General features: G+C 37.8%; 1 protein-coding gene across 4 annotated transcripts in view; it reads right to left on the bottom strand.

Annotated features, from left to right (window-relative positions):
- Positions 1 to 22,989, bottom strand: part of megf6a (multiple EGF-like-domains 6a) — a 28,978-nt gene extending 5,989 nt beyond the window's left edge. Inside the window, exons 1-21 of one of the 4 annotated variants that reach the window (XM_079478698.1) lie at positions 22,612 to 22,989; positions 14,150 to 14,272; positions 10,391 to 10,516; positions 8,959 to 9,081; positions 8,410 to 8,532; positions 7,962 to 8,099; positions 7,104 to 7,226; positions 6,833 to 6,955; positions 6,574 to 6,741; positions 6,325 to 6,456; positions 6,116 to 6,244; positions 5,910 to 6,038; positions 5,530 to 5,664; positions 5,316 to 5,450; positions 3,828 to 3,953; positions 2,820 to 2,951; positions 2,129 to 2,257; positions 837 to 968; positions 551 to 679; positions 346 to 474; positions 29 to 157 (exon numbers count right to left, since the gene is read on the bottom strand). In XM_079478698.1, coding sequence (XP_079334824.1) covers positions 29 to 157; positions 346 to 474; positions 551 to 679; positions 837 to 968; positions 2,129 to 2,257; positions 2,820 to 2,951; positions 3,828 to 3,953; positions 5,316 to 5,450; positions 5,530 to 5,664; positions 5,910 to 6,038; positions 6,116 to 6,244; positions 6,325 to 6,456; positions 6,574 to 6,741; positions 6,833 to 6,955; positions 7,104 to 7,226; positions 7,962 to 8,099; positions 8,410 to 8,532; positions 8,959 to 9,081; positions 10,391 to 10,516; positions 14,150 to 14,272; positions 22,612 to 22,771 — 2,773 coding nt within the window. In that variant the 5' untranslated portion in view covers positions 22,772 to 22,989. Of the gene's footprint in view, positions 1 to 28; positions 158 to 345; positions 475 to 550; positions 680 to 836; positions 969 to 2,128; positions 2,258 to 2,819; positions 2,952 to 3,827; positions 3,954 to 5,315; positions 5,451 to 5,529; positions 5,665 to 5,909; positions 6,039 to 6,115; positions 6,245 to 6,324; positions 6,457 to 6,573; positions 6,742 to 6,832; positions 6,956 to 7,103; positions 7,227 to 7,961; positions 8,100 to 8,409; positions 8,533 to 8,958; positions 9,082 to 9,669; positions 9,710 to 10,390; positions 10,517 to 14,149; positions 14,273 to 22,611 lie in introns of those variants that run through there. The other 3 variants (XM_079478699.1, XM_079478701.1, XM_079478700.1) reach the window with 3 other exon arrangements.
- Between the last annotated feature and the right edge of the window lie 1,516 nt (positions 22,990 to 24,505).

The following is a 24,505-nucleotide window of genomic DNA, read 5'->3' as shown; positions in this document are numbered from 1 at the left end:
AATCAGAATCAAAGGATGATAACACCACCTTGTTCACAGCTGAGACCTTTCCACCCAGCTGCACACGCACATCGGCCATCACTAGGGTCACAGGTGGCATTATTTTGGCAGCTGCAGGTCAGTTTGCAGCCGGGACCATATGTGCCAACTTCGCACGCTATGGCAGGAAAAAAAACAGGCAAATGTATTTAAAAAAGGGGGAACCGCTATGCACACTGAAATACAATGCCACAAGGTGTACATATCAAAGACAGACCTGTAGTCCTATACAACCAAGCTGGCACATCCAGGACATTACATACCTCATAGGAGACATTAAATATGTACGGACAGTAAATGACTCGCCTTTGTCACAGAGGGGCCCGACCCAGCCAGATGGACACTGGCAGTCTCCGGTCATGGGGTGACAACGACCACCATTTAAACACTGGCACTTCTGCTGGCACTCAACACCATAAAACCCTTCAGGACAGGCTGTAAAGTACACATAAATACACGCAGGTTACTTTATAGTAGAGTAATGCAGCCAGGGGAAACTGGACAACCCTACGTTTTTCACAGTGTGTTCCAGTCCAGCCCGGTAAACAAGTACAGGCTCCACCCACATGCTCGCAAGCTGCATCATTCTCACACTGGCATATGTGGCGGCAGGCCTGGCCGAAGAAGCCCTCAGGACACTCTTTTACAACAGGAAAACAACATCATCAGTATAAAATTAACTTTAAAAGAAGATAGAAATAGAATAATGTTAAGGATTTGCAGATGATTTGGTTAAAGCTTTCGGACTGTTCAAGCAAAACAACACGTTGTAAGAAGAGCAGTGGAGTGAAACATACTTTGGTCACAGTGTGGTCCAATGTAACCCGCCTCACAATGGCACTGCCCATTCACAGGATCACAGCTTCCCACACTGCTCCTGCACTCACACAGGTGGGCACAGTTTGGCCCCCAGCGTCCCACCTCACACGCTGTCACAGATCAAACACGACCCATTACAACGTAAAACTCATTCATCTTTTTACCAGTACAAATATTAAAAAATTCTTGAATCAAGACACATTTATATGCAAAAAGACATATTTATTTAGTCTTGTTTCTTGAAAAAAAATAACAGTCCCGGTTTCTTTGTTTCTTTGCACGCGGCTCAGCCAATGTTAACTTCCAGTTTGTATTTGTTGATCAGTCTGGCTAGTGGCTAAAATTATAACTATTTATATTTTATTTAATTGATATTAATATTCATTTGTATTAATATTACAATGAATAACAATTGTATTATATAAAATGTTTTTTTAGCATTGGTTTTACTACGGGTAACTAGACATATTTTTTACTTGGTAGCAAATGTCATTTACTTGTTATTTATTTTGTTTGTTATTAGAAATAATCTACGGGGACTCGAGCCACAAAAGTGTGCACGCGCAGTAACGTTTGTTTATGTTGTTGCTTTAAACTTGAAACTTTCAATCTTAATTTAAACAAATAAAACACTAAATAAGCATGTTATTTTTAAATGTATGAAGTAATACAAATTTAACAATTTCATTTTCAAATTTACTTCACAAATTTGAAAGATGTTTCAATAGAAAAATATGAATAAAATGATTTTTTAGCAAGGAACCTTGATGAAGACAACATGAAAGGAGATTAAAGATTTAGCTTCATTTAGGTGAGCCAACCAGCACTGGGTGAGGTGCAAATAAGTCCACAGTAAAGCCTGAAGAAGGAGCTGGGCAGTGCTGCAGTGTAGGAAGGCCTGGAATTCTTTGGTTTTATGGGGCATGAAGAGGCAAGACTAAATGAGATCAGTAAAGGTCAGCTGGTCCTCCAGGATTAGTTTGCATTGGGAGGTGTTAAGTGAAAAGAGACAAATCTTGTGAAAGCCGATGACGAGATTGTGGTAACCATCCCAGATCTCACAGCAGCTTTTCAAGTTGCCAATGAAGCTGTGTGAGATCACAGAGGTTTAGACAGATGGGACATATATACGGATCAAAGTCATGTAGTCACGGAAGGGGGATGCGAGAAGTGGGTGGGACTGGCGTGTAATCGTCTAATGATATTTTCTTAAATCATGAAGTGATGGAAAAGTAAAGGCAGAAGAATGTGGTTTCATTGGCGGCTTTACCATTCCCGCAGTTGGGTCCTGTCCAACCAGCCTCACAAACACAGAGACCCGTCACATGATGGCAATAGCCGTCATTTTCACAAGAGCAGTGCAACTGGCATCCGAGGCCAAAGTATCCAGCTGGGCAAACTTAAAAGAAATTAAACAACATTTGTTATGTGTTAAACAAACAGATCACACGTCTGTCAAAGAGGCAAATGTGGTTTAACGTTGGCGCACACGTGACACTGCTTTCTGTACGCTAATGTGCGATTGATTGTACAAACAAATACGAAATCTGAGTTTACTTTTTATTTCTTTTAACATTCTAAGCAGACGTATTTCATACAAACTGTGTTTGTTGATCGTTCTGGCTAGTGGCTATTAATATAACGATTCATGTTTAATTTAATTTAAATAACATTAATATTGATTAATGTTCATATTTTACACAATATTTCATGTGCATGGGAAAGTGATGCTAATGCATTTCACAACACTTATTTCAGTGATGTCCGACACTTTTCTTATCCAATGAATAACTTACAAAAGTGTAATGATATCTAAAATTCAATTTCAAAAATACACAACACATGTTTCTGCCTTAATGTGTGACACATAATTATAAACTTATCACGGATGTTTAGTATAGATGACAAAATTAAAGATTATTTGTATGAATTAATATTATTTAAAACAAAGTAGAGCTCACCATTCTCACAGAGGTTTCCCATATATCCCGGAAGACAAACACAGGTTCCATTCTGTCTGTCACACACTCCACCGTTATCACATACAGGGCACAGCCCAGCACATCCCAAACCCCAACGGCCCTCTTCACAGTCTGAAAATAAGCGTTATACAGTTACAGGGTGTAAGGATTGCAAAATTACCTATAATTTGTGAAAAAATCTACGTAAAAATGAATTTTCTTTCATCATTTACTCTTCCTCGTGTCATTCCGAACCTGCATGACTTTTTTTCTTCAGCATAACAGAAAAGAAGAAATTTGGAAGAACGTTGTAGACCAAACAACATCGGCCACCATTGTATGAACACAAAACCATTCAGACATTTCTCAAAATATAGTCTTTTGTGTTTTGCATAGAAAAGCATACAGGTTTTGAACAACAGAAAGGTGATTAAAAAGCTAAATCTGAATATTCCTCACTAATAGGAGCCAATCACAACACACCTCATATATAAATACACACACATCAGCTGGAAGCCCCAGACTGTTCATTAACAGCCAATAGTCCTCACCGGCTTTTTAACTGTCCAGTGCCATGGCCTGGCTCTCGTCTTGTTATGTTCTTGTGTATTTGACAAAGAATTCCTCTAATCGAGTGGCCCGTGAGGACAGATATATTACCAAATTTAAGTCTGTGATGTTTGGCTAAGCAAACTGTGACTAATAATAGACCTCCACAGCAATCTCTCCGTTTTTAAACTACATAATTTGCTCCAAACCAGAACAGGATGAAAAGTCATTAATGGCAAAAAGATTTCAGCTCTTGCCTCAACACAGTTTAAGCTTGTCAGCTTGTTTAATACACATCCGAGAGAAATGGGGATTTCAGATACAATTGGATACATTGTACACGATGGTTCGCTTGCAAACAAATGATATCACATGACACTGCACCCCGTTCGGTCCGCGATTTCTTATTTATCATGCTGTTTTGCAGCATTTAAGGACCGGAAGCGCTGCTTTTGTTACCTTTCTCACAGTGGTCTCCCGTCTGCCCGGCGGGACAGTGGCATTGTCCGGTTGCAGGGTCACATGGGGCTCCATTACATTGACATGAGTGTGAGCATCCGGATCCAAACTGTCCCACAAGGCACTCTGTTAAAATCAGTTAAATACAAATGTTAAAAAATAAGATATTTTCAAGAACATTTGTAACCAAACAACCATTCGTATGGACGCCAAGCCATTTCTCAAAATATCTTCTTTTGTGTTGCACAGAAGAAAGAGTCTTTTACGTGTTTTGAGCGACATGCAGGCGAATAAACGATGACTTTTTTTGTGTAAACTATGTCTCTAAAGATCTAATTCTGGTGGTTCTGCTCTCACATTGTGGTTAAAATATCAGCATCCACCTCAGAAGCTCACAAACATGGATATGGCTGAAACGAGAGCTCCATTCTCTTTATCTTTGCTCTTGGACAGTCCAAAATAAAAGAATGGAAGGGTCCGAAAACAGAAGAAACACAGAGGCAATGAACAACATGTAGAGACAAGCTAAGGTGATTCCGTTCACAGCCGCTGTTCCTAATTGATGGCAGACGCTGTACTCTGATCATTTAATGGCTTCCAGCTTGTGATGTTTGACTGCCAGCTTACTGTTTCTGTAGAAATATCCTGGATATTTCCGTACCCCCTGCCAAGTGGGGTAATCAGGCATGGAGGAGCTGCTCGGGATCTGGGCTGTTTTATTGTTTCTGATTGGCAAGTTGAATACATATATATATATATATATATATATATATATATATATATATATATATATATATACACAGTATATGCATAGTATTGATATTATTAATATAATAAATAGAAGTTTCTAAACCTGGATAATAAATATGACATGTTTTTTTAAACTGGATTTTGCTTAACACCAAATAAGTGTTGAATATTGATATGTGTCAACATGTTAATGCTTTCAAAATATTTTTAAACATGCGTTAAATATTATGTCTAGATCTTCACATGAAATACAGGATCATATTCATGAAAAACATTTGAGAAGGAGATAAAGAATTTCCATCACCCAATTCTAGTCTTTGGCAGCTATATCTCACAATGAAACTACACAATGACTAACAGATGTGGATTACTTTGTCTTCAGAAGTGTATAAAGAGCTTAAATAATGAAGCGTTATGTTTTTATTTTCTTAGAATGAGCTATTTCTATCTATATTCACCACAGGTCACCTTACATGGAATTCGCCATGTTGTTTCTACCGTAGCCCAAACGAACAAACTGCTCTACAGAGATTTTTCGTAAACATTTTATCTCCTTCAGCAAAAAATCGAAAACCCAAAAGACATGTTTGTCCTGTGCTGTAGTGCTTCAAATGGAAGGGGGGAGGAGTGAGCCGTTGGTTGCCATTCGCAACCACACCACTAGATGCCGCTAAAATCTCTACATTGCTCCTTTAAATTTGACTGTACAATGTCACTGAATTCCAGCTTAAATTTCACCTTGCTCACAGTTTTCCCCATGCAGACCGGCTGGGCATTGACGCTGGCATTGCCCGGTCACGTGATGACAGGACACCCCTGCTGGACACTGGCATTTTGACTTACATCCTTGACCGTAAAAACCTGCATTACACTCTTAAAAAAAACAGAACAATAAAAACATTTCACATTGACACCAATTATTATTAGTTGAGTGAATAGTTCTTCAGCTGACCTTGGTTGCAGGTCTTTCCCTGATAGCCTGGTTTGCACATGCACGTTCCATGGCGTCTGTGGCACTCCTGCGTGTTTTGCTGAATGCATTGACATTCTGCTGAGCATCCAGATCCGTAGGACCATTTTGGGCAGGCTGAAAAAGCAATTTTTAGATAATTGTCAGATTGTTTAAAGCTAACATGATTTACCCAAATAGAACATTTTCCTGGATCAACATCTTTGTTGGTTCTGAAACAACATATTTACAGAGGCACTCTTTGGAAAATTTGAATATAATGATTGCTTAACCATGATGTTGCCATTAAAATCCTACTTGGGTAAATCACATTCTTTAGTGTCTTTAGTCTCAGATGTGGTCTGAAGTACTGACAAACTCACGTAAGTGACAGAACCTGCCGTACAGCCCTGGATCACACAAACAAGCTCCATATGTACGGTGACAGCGTCCATTATTAGCACAGTTACATTTCTTGTGGCAATGCTTTCCATATAGTCCCTTCGGACAGCCTGAAGATCACAGAATGGAATCGTTTACATTTTATCTAAACACGCCACTAATGATAATAATTCTAATCCTTACTCACCATCCTGGCACAGGTCTCCACTGACTCCAGGTGGGCAGCGGCATCTACCACTCACGGGGTCACAGGTACCCCCATTTTTACACTTACAAGTGAAGGAACAGTTCCTGCCGAATGTGCCCTCAGGACAAGCTGAAATAAGCAAAGAAAACTTAATTCACAGAAATAAAGAAAATGTTTTGTGTTAATACTGCATGATCTCATGAACATACTCTGATTACAGATGATCGCTGTCCAACCATCAGGGCAGTCACAACCGTTTCTCTCCACGTTACACAATCCTCCGTTCGAACAGTCGCCACATGTCAGACTGCAGTCGTGCCCAAACGTCCCATTCAGACACACTGATATTAACACATACAATATTAAACTGTAGTTAGTATTACTTACGGTGTCATTGGCTATAATATAATATAATATAACTGCTATAATAATCTGGTCTCCTTTTTTAGGCAACAAACCAAATTTCTCAGAGATGGTGCTCTCCGCCCGCAGTTCCCCAAAGCCGTCTTCGTCATATTCATTATAGCGCTCAAGGGATTGTGGGTATTCCTGAAGAAGTGTGAGATGAACAAGAGGTCTTTCAACCACCACTGGACTAGACAATTCCTCAACGGCTCTGTCCAGAGCTACAGAGAACAAAGGGAAATATTGACATGATCAATTGTTTCCTGTTAGTTGTGCAAATCGAATGAACACTTAGCGAACAAGTGAACTTACGAACACATGAGCTCCTATCCTCAGCCAAACGGTTTCCAAAACGACAGAAGCATTGATAAGAGCCGGCGGTGTTCTGGCAGGTGTGCTCACATCCTCCATTATCAAACAGACACTCATCCACATCTACACGCAAGCAGAAAACATTTTAGAAAACATGACTGAATTCTGATAACCGCTGCTGCATTTTTTTGTGCTTTGATACAGAAACGCATAATTCACACTGTTACAGCAAATCCGATATTGTAGTAAATAGAATATACGAGTACCGCACCATCACATCCACAGCCATCTGAGTTGAGTCTGTATCCCGCCCTGCAGTAGCACTCATAACCTCCGGGATAGTTTGTGCAGTCCTGCTCACAGCATGATGTCCCTTCCTCACATTCCTCCAGGTCTAAAACACACAAACTCTTTTCATGAATGAAATAATTCCATATGAAAGTGATCATGTACTTATTATGTAGTTATTTAATTTAAGGTTTTTTTGTGGGCATTACAGCATATGTTCACCTACATGATGCCATATGTCTTTTGATTGTTGTTGCACTAGCATGCTGAAAAACTATATTGCTGATTGTTAAATTTATGTTATGCGTAAATATGCTTTTACTAATGTTAACAAATACGACCATATTGTAAAGTGTTACCACAACTTCAATTACCTCAGGGTTTGGAGGAAATTATACAGTATCTGCATCAAGTGATGACTAAAGTTAACATTGTAACGCTCTTTGGTGAGGGATTTTGTTTCCTTTTCATTGAGGACGACCCCACAAGCAGTGCCCCCTTCAATGGCATAAAAAAATGCCATTTGAAATTCATCCCATATGTTCAGTCACATTTACAGGAAGTGAGGCCACGAGCACTTACATATTTTCAGTTATGGCGAGGGGTAATTATTCTGAGAACAAAAAACTTCAGGCAGAACAACACATGTTCTAATAAAAAGGCTAAGATGCATCTGGTAGACATGTGTTTTAACAGGAAGCAGCTGTTTATATTTGCGGACTAATGATCTTATTTTATCAGTCCAGCTGGGATCACAATGAATCCAAGTATACAGTATAGGCCCTACTGTATATATAAAACAAATATACAAATAAATAACATATAAAACAGCAGTACTGACCCACGCAGGTTTTGAGGTCTTCATCGAGCTGATAACCCTGATTACAGCTGCATACTGGTCCAGTTGTGCCGTGCTGACAGTGATGTGAGCAGCCGCCATTATCAGATTCACAACTGTTAACAATCTCCATTTCAATACCTGCAGGAAAGAATGCATGCAGAACAACAGTCATATAAACACTCTTTAGCAAACATTTAACATAAGGAGGCCCGAAAAGTATTCACATTTTAAGATGTCACAGTAAAAGTCTCTTATTCAAAGGCAAACAACATGTTAGTCATGTGTTAGAACAAATGTAAACACTGTGCTATAAAGAAGGATGTTTCAGCATCTTATCGAGTAATAAAGGTATAGTTCAACGTAAAATGTAAATTCACTCTCTATTTCTTATGCATAAATGTAGATATGTTGAAGAACGGAAGCAACCAAATGGTAAAAAGTAACTCACGGTAGCATTTCCTGCTATCAGAGCCCAGCTCATATCCAGGACTGCAGACACAGGAGAAAGAACCCGGCGTGTTTCGGCAACTATGAGCGCATACCGCCTGACCGGTTTCACACTCATCCACATCTGCAACACACCCATGATAGACTTTTATTCTGTATTCACAGATATCTAATGTCACATATATCTTCAAGTTCCCTGGGCTTGAGTCCCTCTCAATCTGACAAACAGAAGAGATTGATATAATCGCATGAATGAACCTCGATGATTGCAACGCCCACCCAAAGGTTTCCTCATGTGTTAAGTGCAACAGTGGTTCTGTCAGAGTGGAAAGCTCTGCTCAGTGTCTCTGACCAACACTGGCCAGTGTTTAGAAAACAAGAAACGTTCCACAAATCTCAGCTTTCCCGTGATTAAACACAGTGCTTTACTCTTCTCTGCTTTAACAGTATACCGTGAGAATGAAACAGGATGTGAAACCATACTTTCCATGACAGCGAAACTGAACTCTACCATGAAGATTCTTTCAGTGTTGCTGTCACAGGCATTTACCTTGACAGCTCTTCTGATCCGAGGCCAGCGCGAATCCTTGGTGACAGCCACACGCAGCTTGACCGCCATCGCCGTGGCATAAATGCATGCAGTCGCCGTTCCGCTCTGCACATGGGTTCCTCACTGAAACACATGTCGGATCTCATTAGTCATTACTGTCTATCTCTCATGAAAACACGTATTATCAATACACAAACAACTCCTACAGGCTTCATCTGACTTGTCAAGCTTAGTGTAGAATAGAAACAGTCCGAATTTGGTTCCCAAATCAGATGACGGTGGCGTCTTTTTTCAGATGCTTATTTTTGTTTTCTAAACATGAAAGTTTGTTTGTCACATTGATATAATGGCTGTTTTTACATACTGCACAGTCAAAACACATATACAGTGTATATTTACCAAAATTTTAATAAAGAAAAAAGAAATGAATTCAATTGGGGGATTTTTGGTCCCGTATTATAAATATTAAGATAATATCTTTACATTTGTTGCATAATTGTCCTATGCCTGATCATTTCCGCCAACTGAATTTTTGAAACGTTTGAAAAAAGATTCATGAAAACATTAGTGTAAAAATGGGGTAAAAATGTATTTTTTAACCAAAGTAAACACAGAAAAAACAATAATCTTATGATGTACTCCATCTGCCATAAACAGCACACTTGGATGAATAAACTGGGGTCTGTTTGTAGATTTGTAGAGTTGACTTACTTCCATTTTAAATGTGTAGAAAATGTAGAAGAAATGTATCCTGTGGACCCATTTAAAATCACAAAAATAAAATGACACAATAATCCATTAACTGAAGTGCACTACTCCACCCTTCACTTTAATGGGATGCATGTCACCATCTTAAAGAAATTAGTTACACACTGGGATACACATCTTCTCTCTTTACTGCTTGTCTTCACCTAACATACACTTCACAGGGGAGCAATTGTCTCTGGTGAATGTCAGGACATTGGATCTTTGGGGCAGGCAGAAGTGAATACTGTGAATTTTGGCAGGCACGTTGGAACCGACAGTGGGTTTGCCAAGAAGATGATGCCGTTGTGTGAATAATGTTAGTACTATTTAGTGAAAACCATTGTTTGAAACTGGCCAAAGTGCACAGTTTAAAATATTGACACTAGCTTCACTTAAAATCTAGAGAACTACTGAAACTGGAACCCTTAGTTTAACCCACCATTAAGGTCAACCTCATGTTAAGTAAGTACGGTGCTACTGTTTGAACTTTACCGTTATTAAAAAGCAAACAAATTCATTCTAAGGTTCATAAAACTTTTTTTTACAGTGTTTCAGCTGGAATCTTTTTTGGCTCATTTCATTATCCCGACTGTCTACTGAACACACTTCTGAATTCATTCAGGTCAACCATTCTCAGATGTCTAAAGTTTAACTTGAACTAAATAAGAAGAAGAGCAGGACTCACGTCTGCAGCGCTTGCTGTCGGCGGTGAGCTGGTGGCCGCGTCTACAACGACACTGGAAGTGAACAGAGGAAAGCTGAACACATTCCTGCTCACATCCTCCATTATTCACTGCGCATGAGAGGACAGCTGAAGGCAGAAGAAATCACCGTTATTACCAAAGGCCGAAGACAAACACTCCTAAAGCGAAAGCTAAAAGCCAATTACATTCAGTGTTTTAGTAAGTGCTTTTAATTAAATTCTACATATTCTGTCAAAGAGTTTTTGTTCTTTAATAAGATCTACATCTAAGATATTTAGTTGCAAAATAAATGTTTAATTTCTGAGGAAAATAATTAACTGCCAGTACTTTGTTTTCATAAGAGCACACAGTTCATATTGTATTTCATGGTAGCACCTTTGGCTTAAATTACATCAGTAATTCTGTTTGGATTGGACTCTATCAACCCAAAACATCTGGATTTTATGGTTTTATTCCACTTCTCTTTTCAGAAGAGACCTTGTGAAAGGTCCTCCAGTGCACACCCGATGTGGGTAAATTCTCAAATTTGTTAGAGCCTGGAAGTGAAGCATGTCCTCTGAGTAAGACCATTCCAGGACATGTTTGTATGGTTCATTTAAATGTGTCCTTTGGATCATTGCCGTGTTAAATGGTCATATTCTTCATTAATTTGAGCTCTGACAGAGACCCGTTGGTTTGTACCAAAACAAAACATATTTAGAGAACGTACATTCCTCATGTCATAACCAGAGATCCCAGTCCTGCGGAGGAGAAGCACTCCACAGCTTCCACCACAGCTGAGTTTATTCAGGGCTAATTGCTTCATTTGAAGTCAATACATTTTATTTATATGATGTGGTATTGGCTTGGTTCAATCTGAGCACATGTATGGCCTTCGTTGGGTGCTTATAACTGTAACAGTTATCGCCTCTGGATCTTATTTTTAATGTAACAGTCTACATAATAATTATGTAACGTAAAGATTTCAATAAGAAATTCAACAATTAAAATTTTTTCCAATGACTGGTAACATCAAGTTCCTCATATTATAAAAATGTAAAAAATAGATGTTTTTTTAAAGAATCTTCGACTGAATGATTCTTTGTGGAACCGAAAATGGTTCTTCTATGATATCACAGTGAAGAACCTTTTAAGCACCTTTATTTTTTATTATTTAGATGACTTTTTTCCATTGTGACTGAAAAAGCTATCCAACAAGAAACATGGTGACTTTATTCTATCCTACTTTATAAGAATTTATTGTAAATACCAGTATAAAATGTGAAATACTGATTGAATGTTCCTGTAAACAATAACGTTGTTCACAATAATAATCCACATCAACAATACCACACAATAATATATAAAACTGAACAAATGACTGAAATCAGTTCACCGCAAATAGACCATTTTTGGAAGACTAACAATGAGGTTCACATGAAAAACAAATAGTCAAGTGTTTGGTGTGTGATGTAAGGCATCATAGATCTTCTGTTTTTCAAAGAGGAAATCCATCTCAGGACAGAAACCAATCACAATATTCACCAAAGAACTACTAAAAAGCTTTGTTCTGCACCATTAAAACGGAATTTAACATGTGGTGATCGCTCTAAAAAATGCTGGTTTATTTTCAAACAGGTACATACCCAACTGTTGGGACCTATATATTGTTGTTTTTAAACTCATTGTTGGGTAAAATATGAACATTTACCGCAACAGTCGGGTTTGGCCCTTTTGACCCAACGCTGCAAATAACCAAGCATTTTGAAAGATGGTTGGGTTTTTCGTTTCTACAATTTCTAGCTATGATTTAAAATAGCAGATTATAGACTAAAACACACATTTTCATTATCTCTATGTGCCAGACATTGAGTGTCAGAGTCCTTTTAATGGGTCTCCTCCGCCCCCTTTCTGAACTAGACAGAGTTTCTGGGAACGTTCAATCACCTCTTTCATCAAACGGGGTCAGATAAAGTTCAGCTCCAGGTAAACACAGAGTACAGTAAACAGACCATCACATGGGGATATATATATATATGGCAACCAGAGCTACAGTCTCACTTTCACAGGGAGGATATGCCTTCATACGTAACAAATCTTATCAAATCGGGCCATTGGCTGCATAGCTGTTGGATATTAAAGCAGACTATAATGTATATCAGTACGCAGACTATTTATACATACTGTCATGTCAGTGTATCAGTCAAACTCGATGTGAAGTCTGTCCTCAGAAACCCTTGCATACAGTATGCACATGCTCCAAAAACAGCTTTAAAAATGTCACTTCTGACACTTGCCAAATAAATCTGCAAAGAATAGTGACTATTTGTTGAAACTGTATCTTTTGGGAAGACAAATCTTTACGTTTCAAATTATGATGACAGCGTTTCTAGACTAGACAAAGATAAAGCTAATAGAAATCTCAATTTCACAAGTCACAATTTAAAAAGCTTCTGGAATGAGATATCAGTTGGATTACCGGCTCAAAGGACTTTTACCAAAACCAAAAGTTCCTGAATGAACCCATAATTAATCAATGAGCATCTGTTTTTGGTTTATTCTGGTACAGCTTCACGTTCCTTCCTACTCAGAGTTGGTTTCGGTTGTGGTTTTGAAGAAGAGTTAGATTGGTGTTGGAAAACACTGAAGAATGATCCAGGATGCTGAATAGACTTCTGGGAGGGTAAAGATCTGATTTAGCGGAAACACACACTTACCTGCGCAGCTACTGTATTAGATTCTCCAAAAAGTAAACAGATGGTCAGTTTTCAGGACGTGGAACTCCCAAGCAACTATTCATAATAGAATATAAACAGCATTTGTTGGGAATTTAAAGGAATTTTCCATGTTTATTACAAGTTCAACTCTATCCACAGCATCTGCAGCATGCTATCCAATGTCACATGAAATTTTTGTAGATATTATGGTAGTCTTGTAGATTAGCATTTTTGCAATGTATGGTTTTGCTTGCGTTTCCAAACAGTGGTTTATAAACTGTGGTAATCCAACACTGTAAAAAAACTGTAATTTAAACAAATACTCTTTTACTTTACAGGGATTTCACATAAAATGCTGTAGAAATATATAATATATATAAAAAATACTGCAATTTGCCATAAATTATTGTTAATCAGTCTTAATTTGTCATTGGGTTTTGCAAATACCAATAAAAAGTGTGTAAAGTATTAAAAAGTAAAGTAAAAAGTTTTTAATCATTTAAGTACAGTGTTTTTTCCATTTCCTAAAATACAGCATGTTTGGACAACCAAGGTTTCGAAAGAACAGCGATGATATGCTCTTGGTTGCTTGTAAAAAAAAGTGAAAATACAACATCAAACGTTTAGAGATAACCAAAACTGTAAAAAAATAATTCTTTATGTTCACAAAAGACAATTTCTGGGTTTAATCTGACACTTTATACATCATATTCACATTTGAATAGATGATCGTGACAGTTTAACAGTTAACAGGGCCTGGAAAGCGAACAGTTGAGTCCAATGGACAGAGACGTTGGTCTATCTCCAAAGTCCATCACAAACTCAAAATGACAAGGTCTGTACAGTACAGAATACTATAGCGAAAATTCCACGACTAGGAAAACAAGGGGCTCTTTGATTCCCAGAGCTGCCTGCTTTGAAGAGAACCCCCTTCTGTGAAAGCAAACTTTTCTTAGGTTGTGATGATTACAGCCTCTACACCCTTGGAGGCAATCCAGTCCGTCAACTCTGTCACTGACCTCTCATGACCTCCGAATGACTCACCGAGGCAGGTACGTCCATCAACGTGAAGACGGAACCCTGGGTTGCACTCGCAGTAGAAGGACCCTCTGGTGTTCACGCACCTATGCTGGCAGCCTCCGTTGTGTACCTGGCACTCATCAATATCTAAGGAGGAAAAAGCAGACACGAGACCAGACTTTGGAACGTGGTTGGGTTCTTACGAAACTTTACCTAACTTTAAGCAAACACAACATACCATAAGTCGTTTCCCTTATGCTGTTTGAAGAACCTGAATAAATTCATCTACTCTAGAGCAGACACAAAACCACGTAGTCGCTTTACAGATTCTTCTTAACTGAGTTTAGTGACTTCCAAAGTAAAGAGTCGGCACAGCTACGAGACACGGTTCATTCGCTGACTCAGCAGTGAGCATGATTTTAGGAATCTATTGGAACCTTAAAGTGCACTTATGTGGTTGATGCATCACCAGAGTGAAAATGAGCAATCAGCACTTACTTTAGCTCTCTCTGTGAATAACCTCTCTGTGTTGTCTCTATTGACCTTCCAAAAGTGTTGCCGTCAGCCTGACCTTTAAAGTACTGTTGCCTAAACACAGTGCTGAAACTGATTTTAGCATCATGTAATTCAAAACCTGTATGACTTTCTTTCTTCTGTGGAGCACAAAAGAAGATATTTTGAGAAATGTCTCAGTGGTTTTGTGTCCATACAGTGGAAGTTAAAAACGGGGGCCAATGTTGTTTGGTTACCAACATTCCACAAAATATCTTCTTTTGTGTTCTGCAGAAGAAAGAAAGTCAAAGAGGGTGAATAAATGATGAATGTTCATTTTCTCTTTAATGTAACTTCAGGAATAGAGCTGTTCCCACAAAAGGAAGGTCAGGTAAAAGTAAGTAACTGAGATGATCAATTTCGACAGTTGAAAACTATTTTTTTTCTTTCTTTACATAATTGACTGTACAGTGTGTGTGTGTATAAAGCATTGACATTAAATTCAATTGAAAATATAGCAACCATAATCGTTTTTTGAGATTTTGAAAATACAGCGTTATATTAATATTGGTTGATGTTAATTGATAATTATTGCTTAAATACTTATTAAGTGAAAAAATATTGTGTATTACAAGAATTATGAGTATGAATGTGGCCATGTGGCTTTAAATTGCTCAAAATTAAACATACAACAATTGTGTGTATGCTAAGTTGAAAGTAACACAAATACATTTTATAAGTGAATAACATTTATGGAGTATTTAATAATGAGATGTAAGAGTAAGCACATCGTGTTAAATGTGAAGTTCAGGCGCAGTGATGGTCTGAGAGAGTTCAGATCTGTTCCAGGCCTGTGAAGTCCTGCTGTGTGACAGACAGTAATAGCTGTTCAGCTGGGGACTGTGTCAGACAGTGAGTAATGTGCTCTGTGCTGTGTGTTATAACTCATGCACCACATGGGGCTTGAAGTATTAAAGTGATATTATATAAAGAGAAATAGCTGGACACGAGGAACTCGCATGCATTCATATGGAGTAGATTTAAATGCTATATCGGTTTGAACAAATCCTCTGCTTATATGTGACTGATGTTTGGTATTATTAATATATATACAGTTTTATTTACAGTTCATGCAAGTAATTTATAATAATCAATATAGACTACTCCCTTCATATAGAGCTGCTTATCCCATAGTTTCCAATGTCTTTTCCAAGAAAGATTATTTTAAAATTAATGTTGGACCAAGCGGCATGTGAAAAGAGTGCTTCTGTATTATTTATATCAAACTTTTTATACCTATCTTGGAAGATGATTGCCTTATTTTTTTAACAAATGAATGTAGCACTCTAAAGGGTTATTTCCGCAGCTTAAAGCATATAACAACTATGGCCAATATTCTGTAGGCAGGAGTTATTACCGGTGCAAATGATACACAATTATTCAAATGCAGTTGTTTTAGAGCCAGAAAGACTTTTAGCTTTTGGATGCAAAGCAAAAATTGACAAATTTAAATGGAAAGGACAATAATAAAAAAAAATAATGTTAATCCGAAAAAACGAAGACTATTACAAATGAACAGTTCAAATTCGACCAACTATGATGACATATTTTTGTATGCAAAACCCAAAGGTGAGTTAGCATTTTAGGACTTCCGGTTCCATCGCTCCAAAATCTATGGGGTTTTTTAATGGGTTTTTGGTCAATCGCCCGAAATAAGGTCTGTGGAAAACAAACGTTTTATTTTATGACATAAAAAACACCAATTTGAACCCGCTTGTGATTTTTTAAAGCCTTATTGTGTCATAAAACCGGCGGTTGCTAACAAGTTGCTAAAAGTGACAACTTCCTTTGTCGGGATGTTAGACACCATTGCGCATATAAAGCTCACAAATATTGCAACATGGCACAAATAACTTAAAACGTAGACGCAGATTAATTCACGGAGTGATTACTTACTATGCAACACATTTTTAATAATGCTTGAAAGATTTGTGAGGGGCTTGGTGGTGGTGACGTTGATATCGAGCAACCTTAAAGGTCCAGTGTGTCATTTTTGTGATGATCTATTGAAAGATCTCTTAAGTGGTGTATAAAGGGCATACACAATGAAGCGTTATGTTTTTATTACCTTAGAATTAGCTCTATCTAAATACACCACAGGTCCCCTTCCATAATTCGCCCTGTTCTGTCAGCCGTCGTAGTGTTTAAAAAGGGAGGGTTGGATTAAACGGTTGGTTTGCAATTTGCAACCTTGCTGCTATATATTACTGACGGGACCTTTAAGTGTAGTCTGTCTTTAGCATCGTGTTAGCTTTTCACTTCTGATGATTGTATTACGGTTTCAAAATTACCAAATGTGGTGTTAATTTGTAAAGATTATCTTGACTGTCAAAACGTGTATACATCATGAACCTTTGTTAATCACAGAGCTTATTTTGTTAATTTCAGAGTCTAAAACAATATCCTGTAAATGTTTAATAGGCAACTTTCATTGAAGCTCATGTAAGCAGGATGTATTTTATTTTGGTAAACCTTTCTCTAATTCAATTACACCACTAACCAAAATGTTGATGGTCCACTAGACCGCAATGGATCTACTGATTACAATGAGTCGTCTGAAGAGAGTCTATTTAAAACCAGACATTTAACTAGACCAGTAGACCCTGGCACTTGTGTTTGATAAAGACTCTTTGATTATGTGAAACAACAGGCCGTTAGGAGATTAAGATGTGCTCTCATGGCTATTATGATATGCTGAAGATGTATAAAGCTTACTCCATGATGTCAAGCACAGGCAGTTGCCAGAGAGACACCCATCTGTTTTTTTCCAGAAGGCACTAAATCCAGTTTTAATAATCGATGTATTATATTCCAAAAAGTCTTTATACAATAATATCCAAAGAGAAGGGGGAATATTTGTAAAATATTTGCTATTAATGCTACCTCTGGTTAGATTAAACCAACATATGAGGTATGTGGGACAAAATGGACAAAACATCAAACTTTATAGGACAAAACATTTTTTAGGCCAAACCACGGCATAATATAGATTTTATTCTAATATACAAAGAAATGCATAAGAACTTACAGCAAAGAAAGTGTAGACTGACTACAATTGTATATTTTATCGAATCAACAAAGTTCTGCGCTGTCTTTATCAAATTTGCAAATGTGTTGTGTTACATTTTTTGCCAAGCCTTTCTAAAATCTTCTCAAAGCTGAATTTCAGTGCACAATCCAAACACAACAAATTTTGAATGCATCTTGTATAAAATAAAATATTTGAATAAAGATGTCAATTCTACAAATTTGGATAACACTTTTAGCCATTACTGAATACACTGTTTATAATAATTTTTAGATCTCAGAAGTGGCCATCTTGGACAAGGCAGGGAGCTCAGAAGTGGCCAGACGAGACAGCGGATCCACGTGCAGTAAGATTAATTTAAAAAAAAGACAAAGTACAAAATAATAAAAGAACAAAGAAACAAGGTACTTAAATATTCCAAAGAACACTGGGAACAAGGCCAATCATTCAACGGCTCACACTAGAAAAGAACACCCCGGGGTTGGTAACACTTTATAATAACTTTCATCAATAAACCATTAACAAACATTATATAATGCTTAACAGATCATTGGTTAATATAGATTCAAATAGCTAGAAACATGATAATGTGTTTGTTAATATTTACTAATAAAATTATTAAACATGACCTAATGATACCTAATTAAAAGATCATTATTTGATAATATGATATGGCTAAGGTTAGGGACAGGTTTAGAGGTATGTGTTTAAGGGTTGGTTAAGGGGTCAACAGTGTACAGGGGTCAATTTGATGACTATGATTTGATTACTGTCATGATTCTGCCATATCATGTCAGGTTTTTCTTGGTTTAGTGGCAGGATCATGACAGAACCTCATATTTAATGCGGAGAGAGGCAATTATTGTTTATTTGGCTTGCCATATGCTCTCTCCGGTCTCGTCTCTGTTCCCGCCCTCTCGTTTCCATGTTATTGATTCTTGCCCTACACCTGTTCCCCTCTTGATTTGGTCCCTTATTTAATGCCCTTGTGATCTGTCTTGTGCTGGTTCATTCGTTTCATGTGGTGAGTTCCTTTTTGAGGTCAGTGTAGTTTAGCACAGTTATTTTTTATATTATGTTTGTTAATGATTTATGAATGAAAGTTATTATAAAGTGTTACCCCAGGTTTAAATACACTGAGAACTGAACAAGATAACTAGACACACCTGGGAGAAACAATTAACAAGAACCAATGAACAAAAGAACTCCCAAAGACTAAAACATTAAACAGGAACCGTAATTTCAATACAAAATAAAAGACCAAACTAACAGGGCAAACAAACTGAATCGTTGCAGTTGCATTCAAATATAAAGTTTGTTCCAAACTATTTACATGCACAAAAAGAATTTGACAGACAAAAAGTATTTAACACTAAAAATCCGAGACAGAGAACACTTCTGATGCCGGACTGCGCCAGACTGCAGATGGAATGTACTCACAAACAGCTAGATGAAATCCACATTGGATCTCACTAGAACAAACAAGTCATCTGACATAAGGAACAATGCAGTGATATAAACAACACTACAAACTGACAAAGCCGTAACAGGTCTTCTTTAAGATAAGGCAGATTCGTGCTCTCGCTATTAACAAGCCATTAACTACGACTTTTCCCCCAAGAAACTCATAATTTGTTGCTTTCTATGTCTTAGTAAGGTAGTTGTTAGGTTTAGGTATTGTGTATTTGGGATGGAGAATATGGTCATTCAGAATATGTGCTTTATAAGTACTGAATTACAGCCAATATGCAAATAATAGGCATGATAATAACAACTAGTTAATAGTGAAAATTGCCACCTATACTGAAGGGTTACCAAACCTTTAACTTCTGAAGAACCTTTCTGTTTCAAAAAAAGTTCTTTGTAGCGAAAAAAGGTTCTTCAGATTATAAAAAAAGTACGAAAGAGATGGAACCTGTCATGATCCTGCCTCTCCTTGTCTTGGTTTTCGAGTCTTGTGGCAGGATCATGTCAGTCCCATGTGTTTTGTGTGGAGAAAGAGCATTGTTTTGGTTTGAGAAGCCATGCTCTCTCTCCGGTGTCACGTCCTTTAGTCCCGCCCCCTTGTTTCCCCGGTTAGCGGTCCATTAGTGTTAGTCTTGTCTCCAGCCCTGGTCCATCTTTCCCTTAGTGTTTCAGTCCCCTCACCTGCCTCGTGCAATCCTCCTGTTAGCTTTCCCTTAGTGTTTCATCCATGTCAACTGCGGCCACTCTCCCTGTGTCATCAGTCCTTGTTAGTGTTTCCTTTTATCAAGCCCCAGTTTCCCTCTGTTCCCTTGTCGGTTCATTGTTTATATGTTCATGCCATAGTCCGTCCGGCATCGTTTGGATTACCAGTGTTCCGGTTTGTGAGTTTGAGGATTATAGTTTATTTGTTATTTCAAGGACTTTGTTTGTTTTGTCCCCCTTGTGGGAGGTTTTTCCTTTGCACCTTAGTCTTGTTTTGTTCTTGTTTTCCCCATCAAGGGTTTTGCTTTGGAATAAAGTCTTGTTGTTCGACACATGTCTGCCTGCGCTTGGGTTCTGTCCACATCCATAACAGAACCTTTGACTGAATGGCACTTTGTAAGCCATTCACAGAACCTTGTAAGCTACTTTATTTTTAAGAGTGCATTGTGTAGCTTAGCTTGACCATCACTGGCACAGCAACATCAGCTCATCTTATGGTATCTGATTTTAGTATCTGAAGAACTTCTCTCTGCTTCATTCAAAGTTTGACTTTAGTGTGCATCACTCAAGTACACTTTAGAGTCATCACAGCATGGAATGATAGTGAAGTCAGATCTGTTAAACAGCCAAAAACACCACTGTGTGAGATGATCGGTTGTTGTGTAGGTAATAGAAACCATCTGTCCAGAATAGCCAGAAGGAACCTCAATTACAAAAGTGCTGTACACAACAACAAAGCACAGAGAGAGGAAGAACTATGGCCCATTCACAGCAGCAGTGTTTAAATAAACAGCTAGATTTCAAACGAGACTTTAAATTCACCGGGGAGCTCAGCTGTGGAGCCAGTAGCAGCCCGTAGGTCTCCACAATTGCTCTCTGCAGTTTTTCCTGCAATTAATCAAGCAGAATGCTGGGAAAAAATCGATCAGCAATTCATTTTGATGCGGAGGTGCATCACCACTGAGGGTCGCCTGTAAGTGAGGTAATAAGGAAATCCACATTTTGCCCACTTCAACAAAGGTTAGGTTGCTTGGCCCTCAAAGGTCTCCAGTTATGTGAAGTGTACCTTTTGCAATTGAATCGGAAGGTAAAATCAATGACACATGTGAGCTTGAACCCCTTAGGTCCTCAGGTTAGAAAGCAACTACTTATCACGATAACCTCGATTTCAAAAGAAACATTGGATGGAGATCACCAGCCTTTGCTTAGGAGTTTAGAAAAGATCGGGCTTGATATCATGCACAGAAGCTGGAAAGCAATTGTTACTCTTTAATCTTGTTGCTTTATTATTTAGACCACAAGCTTGTGTAAAGATTATCAAGCATGCTTAGCAGACTTCAATATGTGTGCTTCTGAAGTGCCAAAATCAAAGTCTGTCGCCCACATTGTTGGAAGGCATATCAATGCCAACCCAAAATGCATTAATAAAGAGCAAAATATGCATTGTTGACGGATTATGTAACAGTTTCAATTTATTTCAACACACGTTTCTCCATAATCCAGCATTGAGCTTTAGAAAAGATATCTACATTTTCTGAAATACATTCTGATTAAAAGTTTTAGATCTCCAAACATACCAAATAATTATGACTATATAAAACAACACAGAAAAAGGTAAGTAGCTTAATTCTGTCTGAAAACAAATTCTACAAAACTCACTTTGCAAAATATGTCATGCTTATATTGGAAATAAGGTGTAGACTTTTTTATTTCATTTCAAATCAAATAATGACTGTAATGATGTCCTTCTGAAACCTTGTATCTCCATATTTCGTGATTTTTATTTTCTGCCATGAATCATTATTACTAGTCACCCTTTATGTTTGTCATTGGGTTATGCATATATCCAACAAATAAGAAGAATTAAAGGTGATTGTCAACAATTTGACTTTGACAACACATGTGTAATCATTTAAAAAGTACCGTGGTTTTTTTTCACTTTCGGAAAAACATAAAATCTGGACATGTGAGGTTTTAGAAGGAAAGCGACAATGAGCAACTTACTGGTCATAGGTAACTTTATTTTTAGGACCCGTAAGTACTACATTTCTTCACCTGAATATTGTCTGGCAGAATCTAAGTTTTTGAGGAAGCCAAATGTCACCTCTTTATTCCTTATTTTAGCATGTCAAACGTCATTTATAGTTGTTAAGAAAGACAATCTTGGCATGAATTCCAATTGTTTAATCGCTTTATTGGAAAAATGTTTAATTTTAGTAAGATCTGTCAAATCAAATAAGTTCTTATTTTGACCATCTAAATTAAAGATTTATCATATTTGCACTGCTCACTTAAAAGTGTACTCGCAGTCAAAATACAAGCGGTTTCATCTTTCATAATGAGAAAGATGCTAGCATTATAATAGTTACTGTATACTGTATATTACATTACATTTCAGGTCTCTTAAAGTGAACACAAAACATCGTCGTCTACAATTATTGACAAATACCACTATATTATTTGTTTTGTTGGTCTGTTACAAATCTGACATCTGTTCACTGTGGACAGAAGGCATTATCTTCTCCACTCCTTCACGGTGAATTACTAGTGCTGAATAAAGCCTCCTTATTTGCCAGAGCAAAGACATTACCAATGATCTGATCCAGTCTGACACCGTCATTAAAGTAATGCGTTCCACCACATTCCAGTTCAAACACTCTCTCACAGAAGTTCTGCTTCATCACAGCATATTTCTGATCCATCGGCTAAATAAAAAGCAAAATGGAATTGCACTCACCTGGGCTCGGGTGTCTCATGTTGAATTCATGATATCCATTGAAGCAGGTGTAGCAGTTTCGCTGATAATATCTGTGACGTGAATTCCCAGTGCCTAAACTCAGGACCAGTTGAGTCCAGAAGGTAAATAAGAACGCTAACTTCTGCCAATCTGACAACATTGTTAAAGCTCACTGTGTTATTGAGAACTCAACTTAACCAGAAAGACCAACACAACAGTCTGGCCATTATGCAACAGAAGAGAGAACAACTGTTCTTGAGGAATGAGTTTGCTACTTATAAGCTATGTTTCCTGGCTTTTAAACAGAATCAACTTTCTCTCTCTCTCTCTCTCTCTCTGCATTGACAAGACATGTAGTTTCTCGTAGCTCTGTACCTCCCGTTATGTCCCCAGCAACTCTTCAGGCCCCTGCAGACCCACCCCCTGTCCCTCCAGGCTCCTCCCACCTCCTCCCTTAGGTATTGAAGTTTATCTGAACTACCACAAAATATGAGCAGTGATCTTTTGAATATCAAATGCATATTCTGGTCCCACACAGCTGTCATGAGATCACTTTATTAAAAAGAGAAAAGAACTATTGAATTCTCATAGCCTCATCCGTCACAAGTCCTGGGAATTATGGGGTTATAGCCTTATTGATCTTCATATCAAAACTCTGTTTTACACTTGAGAGGCTGAGCAGATGCAGTATCTGAACGAGTTGCAAAAAAACAGTGCTTTGACATGTCTAGTATGACATGGAAAAATAATTTTCAGACAAACTTTAACACAAGTAATGGAAAGGAAGATTTTTGAGGCTGACCAGTCCAAGCGTGGCTGGCATATTTGCTTACAGTACAAGATGAGATCATACCACAGCATCCCAACCACACAGGAACCTTTCCAAAATGCCAAGGACATGTACAAATGTGCAAACAACCCTCCAGATACCGTTTAAACTGAAAGGCAAGGCATGCTACACATGTTTTTTCCTCAGAAGATATAAAGCTTGAGAAGTTTAAAAGGTGCAACTGGATACGTTTCACGTGAGTTTTGTGAGTCAGATGAAAAGAAGGTCACAGAGTCTAACTGTCTGTGCAGATGCCTTTGTTTCAGTGATAAACCAGAGCCAGGTGTGAGTAAAAGCTTATCTTAAACTGGTTAATTTAAATTATAAAGTCAGAATTTCATGGTTCTTTGTTTTGTCTCTGTCAGTAAGGCTTCATTTTTCATATATTGACAGTTAGAAAAGACTTCTTCTGCAGATGTTTAATTTGGAAAGAAATCTTTCTTTTTTAAATATTTACGTTTTCCAAAGGATTTTTTTCTTTTTGTTTTACAGACAGTAATGGGTTTTGCCCCTCAAACAGAGTATGGACACAATTTTATCTTTATTAACATACCAATGAAATTCACCGATTCTTAAACGCCTCTAAATATCCCACCCCTCAAAGATGATTTTTTTTCATGCATGAATTATAACATACAATTTATTTTTGTTTTTGTCAGGGAAAGGAAGGAGGAACCCAGGCACATGCAGCGGTGAAGGGGTTATCGGGTAAGACAACACACGACTTACTATACTATAAAGACAACACACGACTTACTACAAAAACATCCACACAAGGGGCAAGGTAAACCACAGGTTCCTTTACCAGCAAAACAAGACACCGCTGAGCTACAAGGCATAGAAACACATACAATGAACAAGCACAAGCCAATAGACATGAGGGCATTAAATAGGGAAACTAACAGAGGATAATTAACAACAGGGACAGGTGTGGGTAATGAAACACTCAGGGGAAGCTAGCAAGGAAACGAGAGGGGCGGGGCCCTCATAACTGACAATATATGTATCTCTTGTCATGATAAGACATGAGAAGGCAGGATCCTGACAGTTTTATTATACTTTTAG

This window comes from Barbatula barbatula, assembly GCF_947034865.1.
Source record: "Barbatula barbatula genome assembly, chromosome: 17".
In the NCBI taxonomy this organism is placed as follows: domain Eukaryota; kingdom Metazoa; phylum Chordata; class Actinopteri; order Cypriniformes; family Nemacheilidae; genus Barbatula; species Barbatula barbatula.
Note: the sequence above shows the minus strand (reverse complement) of the source record. Positions and strands in the feature narration are given on the sequence as shown.